At 47.1% G+C, this 6,896-nt stretch overlaps 1 protein-coding gene across 1 annotated transcript; it reads left to right on the forward strand.

Moving 5' to 3' along the window:
* Positions 1-3,922: 3,922 nt before the first annotated feature.
* Positions 3,923-5,329, forward strand: LOC145790133 (uncharacterized). The gene is made up of 2 exons (XM_082867966.1): positions 3,923-4,499; positions 4,591-5,329. Exons 1-2 carry the CDS (start codon positions 4,062-4,064, stop codon positions 5,218-5,220), a joined length of 1,068 nt encoding a protein of 355 aa, XP_082724092.1. The 5' UTR covers positions 3,923-4,061; the 3' UTR covers positions 5,221-5,329.
* The last annotated feature ends 1,567 nt before the right edge of the window (positions 5,330-6,896 follow it).

Consider the following 6,896-nt stretch of genomic DNA (forward strand, 5'->3'; position numbering starts at 1 on the left):
GCCAAGGGAGGTCCAAACCCAGCCCCAGTGAAGTCTGCTAGAAACAACAGGAGTTTTGGGAGAGTCAGCCTTGTGCCTCGCGCATGAGACCATCCTTGCCCTTTCACTATGTACCTATGTTTTGTCTTGTTGGCAAGGACCTAGTGCATGTCTGTACGTACATAGTCTGTTATAGGTTGACTCGTTTTGGACGATCCTGTCTGTAATGAATTTTTGTGAGACCGTACTTTTGATGTGAGTTATTAACGTATCTGAGTATGGTTTGTTTGATGTGCATGTAAGCACGGCTCTATGGACAAAGTTTTTAATTTTGCTTCCGTTTGGCCCCCATTAACTCTGTTAAAATACATTTGGTTTGGTTTGAGGCCGTAGGTAATCTCATGGTTACTGGCCGGTTGCGTCCCTAACCCATGGGGGCGGGTTCGGGTCGTGACAAGATGGTTAATATGTATAGTTCATAAATGAATAAGTAAAGTAATATTCGTTAATAATTAGGGATCTTAGTATAATTAATTGAAAAATAAAATAAATGTTTTTGCATAATCATTATTGATATACATAAATAAACATGCCCTTTAAGTAGAATAAAAAAATAAATAGTGGTGTAAGAAAAATTGGTGGAACCAAGTGGATTGTCCAAGAACAATCAAAATTTCAATTTTTAACCAATATTTTATCAGTATGGTTTATTTCAATTTTAAATTATTTTATATGAAGCAAATTAAACCAAACGAAATATTATATTTAATATGTAACTTTGTCTCGATTTATATAGTACTCCAAATTCAAAATCAGTCTAATTGATATACTTGCTGATATATTTATCAATGTTCTTAATCTTATTACTAGCATGAAGCAATTTGAAATTGAAGGTTATCAATGGAGATCTCTATTATTGGGATAATAATAACGTTACATTCATCACTTTTTTATATTATCTATTATTATGTATCATCTCATATGTTATTGATATAATTTATCAACATAATCGTTACCAGCACTAAGCAATTTGTAATTGAAGGATGTCAATGGAGATCTATATTATTGGGATAATAATAACGTTACATTAATCACTTTTTTATACTATCAGTTATTATGTATTATCTCATATGTCATTGATATAATTTATCAACATTCTTAGGCCTTGTTTGGCAACTCATTATTTTGGCTTAAAAGTCAAAAAGTAACTAAAAAACCTAAAAAGCCAACAACTTATACAAAAAAATTTAAGATTTTATTTTCTCTTTACTTTTTGCACATTCTTTCGTAAAAAAAAAAAAAAAAACTAAAAAGTCATTCCAAACATACTAATTTTTTTACCTCATATTTTAACCAAAAAATCAAAAAGTTACTAAAATAATTTGTTCCCAAACGAGGCCTTCATATCATTACTAGCATTAAGCAATTTGCAATTGAAGGGTGTCAATGGAGATCTCTATTGCTGGGATTGTTAAATACAGTAATTATATATTATGCCTATCATACATACCATATTATTTATTACCATTGTACGGGGAGCAGATATTCCGGCGTGCCCGTATTCCTTTCTTCCAAGCTCCGTCGATGTCCGATCACCTGCGAGTCAATAAGGATGAGCTACCCGGCGGTGTGTGGCCGGAAAAACCCTCCGACGGTCAAGTTAGCACACACCTTAGAGGGAATAGAGAGAAGGGAGAGAGTGTTTGAGTGTAAGGATTTTCTTACAGAATGTTCGTCTATCTCGTATGGGGGGCGCAGACAGGCTTATATACCTTCTGTGCCCCATATCCACTCCCTGTCATCTCCTGACACGTGGCTCTGCTATCCCATCTATCAGCTTAAACCATGCCGTTCATCACCTGCTCTCAACTGCCTGCCAGCATAGCTGGAGCTCGGCAGCCGAGCTGCCCTACCTCGGTCATACCATGCTTCTTACCTTAAGCGCCCGACCGGATAACCGAATGAAGGACCGGGCTAGGCGGCATCTCGGCAAAGCTTAGCCCGGGATCCTCCTTTGCTCGGTCTTCTCGCCGGTCAGTCAACTACCTCGGCTGACCGCGCCTTTCCGAGCGCCGGCCTCTCGGTCTGTCTGATCTCGACAATCCTCAGACCGAGCATCCTGGTCTGACCGGTCACTTCCTGGCCGAGCACCTTCTGCACGGTTCGGGGCAGCACATAGTCCAAACTCTGCCCGGCCCAAGTTCTGGTAGCCCATCTCCGGGTGAACAGTCGATCATCTCGGCCCACTGCTCTGCTGGGCCCCCAACCTGTTCGGTTTATACCTCGGCCCAACGCCGGAGTATAAATCACCCTCTCAATTGCCCCTTAATTCCGTCCGCGGAAGCGTGACTGGGATTATTCACCTCGTCCGAGACAACGTTTATCCGGTCGTCAAGATGCCAAGCTTCGACCGAGCTAGTTGACGCAATTGTCCGCAGATTTGACCGGTTATATTCCTCGGCTGACCTTTTCTCGTTGAAAGTAGCTCGGTTGGCTCTTCGTCTTTTCAACCCGTCGCTTCAGTCCTGCCAAAGCCATAAATGGTGACACGTGGCGGTCTGCCATTGGTCATCGGGCAGCCAACCCGCCGTTTTTGCCAGAATTTGAATTTGGGCGGTCTCTAACGCCTATACAAACTTGCCCCCCCAGTTCCATTTTTCCTCTACTGCTGCATCCATCTCTGTCGATTCTCAGACCCAAACTGGACTGCCATCCTGCCATTCTTCGTGTTTGGGAAGAACACCTTCGGCCCTTCACAGGTAAGATGTCCAATCTCTCTTATGTTGCTATTTACTCTTATTTTGCACACATTAGGACCCGAAAACATAGCTTTTAGGGCTTAGACCATAGAAAACGTCCTAAACCTCCCACTGTTCTTGGTGTTCTTCGTCTTCCTGAAGAACATCGAAGAACTGGGGTGAACCGGGCTCTGGGCCTTCTTTTGATCCGAAAAGTTAGCCAAACCGGGCAAACAACGTGTTTGTTCCAATCATGGCAAAAGCCGAGATAACCAAAGGGCTTGGTCGCTTAACCGGGCTAACATCAGGTCTGCTTGGGCGACCGAGCTCCTTAATCAGACAACCGAGGTAGTTTGGCCCCCTTACCGACCGAGCTGAAGTCTAGCTCTCTTAGCGAAACCACACACTTACACTTACCATCCTTTTCCTGCAGAGTCCAAGGGGACCCCTGTCATTCCTGAACCTCTCAGGACCGAGCTGCAGCAATTTATCACCGTGCCCAACCCATCAACCGGGCTATAGTAAGTCGGCCACAAATGGGGAAGTTCCGCTTCCTTGTGGATACTCCGGCCGCGCTAGCCGCTTTCAGAGAGGACTACGGCGTCCCGGCCGACGTCCATCTCGAGCTGGCCGAAGAAGAGACCACGCCTTGGGGTAGGGAGGAATGCCCCTTCACCGTGCTATCCATCGTTGAAGGGGGTCTTCGTTTCCCACTCAACCCTCTCATAACCGAGTTCCTCCGCCGAACCGGGCTGGCACCCACACAGGTGTCCACCAACACATACAGAATAATCAACGGCGTACACGAATTGAACCAACGGCTGGGCGCCAATTTAGGCCTAGCCGAGATATTAAGGCAATACACTATGGGCCACACCGGTGACGGCCTGGCTTACTACTTGAAAATAAGACCGGGCAAGGAAAAAATCGTAACCGGCACCCCGGACAAAGATATGCACGATGATGATTTCTTCTGGGTGTCCGGCAACTACGAAACAGCCGAGGTGCCGGGCTGGTTCATAAGCAAGGACTTCGGTTCTTCATGTAAGCCACTCAAACTTGCTCGGTTAACTTTATTCTTTAGTTTTACTAACCGGTTTCCTTGTTTCTTTTACAGCTATCCAGGCCTTGCAAGCCAACTACCAATTCCCCAACGTCGAGGCAATTCGGGCCGTGCTTAGGTACCGTCGCCGAGACTGCAACGAATTGCTCGGCTACACACCGACTTACAGATATTCTGCTCCGCGCCGGAGTAGAGTAACTGACTTCCTCAGAGCTCCTTCGCCACCTCCCGATCCAACACTACCAGACGTCCCATTAATCCGGTTAACTGACGAGCAAGAAATGGCCAAAAGATCTCGGATCAAAAACCTTCTAACCGCGACCTCAGCCGAGATACCGAGCGTCACCACCCGTTCCCCGGCTGCCGGTCAATCGAGTGCAGCCGTCGTAGCCCTTGCTTCTCCGGCTGCAGCTGCCGTGCAATCCGCCAGAGAAGCGCGCCGGGCTGGAAAAAGGCCAAGGGCAGATCCCTCCGCCGAGCTCGTCACCGAGCTGACAACCGAGCATCCTGCTGAAACTCCTGCTCCCGTGCCCGCTTGGCGTCCTCAGCTGAAGCACCGGGGACAGGACATCCCGGCGACTGCATCGATCAAGGCAGACAAAGAACATTTGCTTGCCTTCGATCTCTCCAAAGCATTTCTCCTACCGGGCGACGTGGTAGGCAGTGACCACGTCCCTGACACCCGGCTGGTAAAATCTTCTGTGAAGTCGATGGCCAGGGTAAGTCGGCGTTCTTTTTAACATTTCACAGGTGTTTGCTCGGTCCTTCTTGCTCGGTCCCCTTTCTGATGTACTTTGCTTCTTTTTGCAGGCCATTCAAAAACAACATTTGGTCCTAGAGCGCATCCACCGGCTTAGGCAGAAAGCCAACGACACTGCGAGCCATGTTGAAAGCCTCCAAGCCGAACTCGGCCGGGCTAAAGCTTCTCTCGAAATGGCCAACCATGACAATAATAGACTGCTCGGTCAGCTGGGCGCAGCCGAGAAAAAACAAAGTGAGCTTCAGGCCGAGGTTGACGCTTTGAAGAAGGCGAAGAAAAAGGCTTGCCGGGCTGCCAACAAGGCCGGGTTCAACGAGGCCGAGGAGAGCTATAAGAAGCAGGTGTTTGCAACACAAGACATCTACTTCAAGGCCGGTTGGAAGTCTGCCTGTGAACACCTCGGCCAGGGATCTGACACCGACGTTTTTGCCAATCCTCCCAAAGCTTCACTACCGGTCTACCTCGTGCCATATGCAAATGATGTATTTACTGCGCTTCAAGCGGAGGCCGAGGAAGGACTTGAAGATGGAGAGGATGACACAGATTCTGAGGAAGAAGAGGCCGAGGTGCCTGAACAGCCCGGCAACGATGAGCCCGGCGCTCAAGAAGCAAGCCAAGCTGTTGACCTTGATGCTGATGCTGCCGAGGATGAGTTCGCCAATCTTTCCCCCTTAGTTTAGGTTTCTTTTCTTTGTATTTTTGCTTTCAATACACTTGATGTAACCGGGCTTTGTCCCCACCTTTTGTAATGAATTTCTTTATCAATGAAAAATTTTGAATTTTCGCCAAGTGTTTGCCCGGTAGTAATTAATTCCGTCTTCAGCAAACTATCTCGGTACGACTTATCATTTGAACACTTGGTCGACCGGAGTCCATAACATGGTCGACGCAGTTGAGCATAACAAAACAAATTCACGCACCGAAATATCCATCTCGGTTGTTGCTAAGTTTGGACAAGATACCATGTTGGACAAGACGCCAACTCTTCCAACCGGAGTACTTCACCTCGGTTGGGAATCCAAAGTTGGATAAAACACTGACTCTTCCAACCGGAATACATCATCTCGGTTGGGATTCTAAGTTGGACAAAACACCAACTCCTCCAACCGGAGCAAATCATCTCGGTTGGGGATCCTAAGTTGGACAAAACACCAACCCTTCCAACCGGAGCAAATCATCTCGGTTGGGGATCCTAAGTTGGACAAAACACCAACCCGTCCAACCGGAGCAAATCATCTCGGTTGGGGATCCTAAGTTGGACAAAACACCAACTCCTCCAACCGGAGCAAATCATCTCGGTTGGGGATCCTAAGTTGGACAAAACACCAACTCCTCCAACCGGAGCAAATCATCTCGGTTGGGGATCCTAAGTTGGACAAAACACCAACTCCTCCAACCGGAGCAAATCATCTCGGTTGGGGATCCTAAGTTGGACAAAACACCAACTCCTCCAACCGGAGCAAATCATCTCGGTTGGGGATCCTAAGTTGGACAAAACACCAACTCCTCCAACCGGAGCAAATCATCTCGGTTTTAAACATTAAAAGAACAATCCGAGTGCTAATGCAAAATGACTTCTATAGTTTGACAAAAAGAATTACATTCTGCTTTGCAAGCCAAAAAATTGCTTTACAAAAAAGAGGAAAGTAAAAAGCTTAAAAATAATACAATTTCAAGTTGGCCGCATTCCATGGCCGGGGTATGGCTCTTCCCTCTAGATCCTCCAAGTGGTAAGCCCCCTTGCCCGCCAGACCAGTGATCTTGTAAGGTCCTTCCCAATTTGCCCCTAGTTTGCCTTCTCCTGGCACCAGGGTGTTGCCCATAATTTTCCTCAAAACCCAATCCCCAATTTTGAACGGTCTGGGGTGCACTGTCCTGTTATACTTCTTGGAGAGCTCTTGTTGGTAAGCGGCAACATGGATGAGGGCTTTCTCCCGGCGCTCTTCCGCTAAGTCCAACTCCAAGGCAATAGCCTCGGCATTTAGCTCGGGCTCAAAACTCTCAGTTCTGAGGGTGGGCATTTCAACTTCCAAGGGTATGACCGCCTCCATGCCATAAGCCAAAGCAAATGGAGTTTCCCCGGTCGAACGTCGCGGGGTTGTTCGATATGCCCAAAGGACGCTCGGTAATTCTTCAGCCCACTTGCCCTTAGCCTTTTCCAACCGTTTCTTCAACCCATCCAGTATAGTCTTGTTTGATGCTTCGGCTTGACCATTGGACTGCGGGTAGGCCGGGGTGGAGTTGTAGAATTCTATCTTTAGATCTTCACAGAATCCTCTGAATAGGCGACCGTCAAACTGGGTACCGTTGTCAGAGATCAAAATCTTGGGGACGCCAAACCGCGTGACAATGTTCT

This window comes from Camellia sinensis, chromosome 5, assembly GCF_055761805.1.
Source record: "Camellia sinensis isolate YWXY chromosome 5, ASM5576180v1, whole genome shotgun sequence".
Classification (NCBI taxonomy): Eukaryota; Viridiplantae; Streptophyta; class Magnoliopsida; order Ericales; family Theaceae; genus Camellia; species Camellia sinensis.

Excerpts from the sequence above, each read along its gene's own strand:
- LOC145790133 (XM_082867966.1), top strand. The coding sequence starts at position 4,062 with ATGGCCAAAAGATCTCGGATCAAAAACCTTCTAACCGCGACCTCAGCC. Across the intron at positions 4,500-4,590 it reads CTGTGAAGTCGATGGCCAGG|GCCATTCAAAAACAACATTT; the intron begins GTAAGTCGGCGT and ends TTCTTTTTGCAG.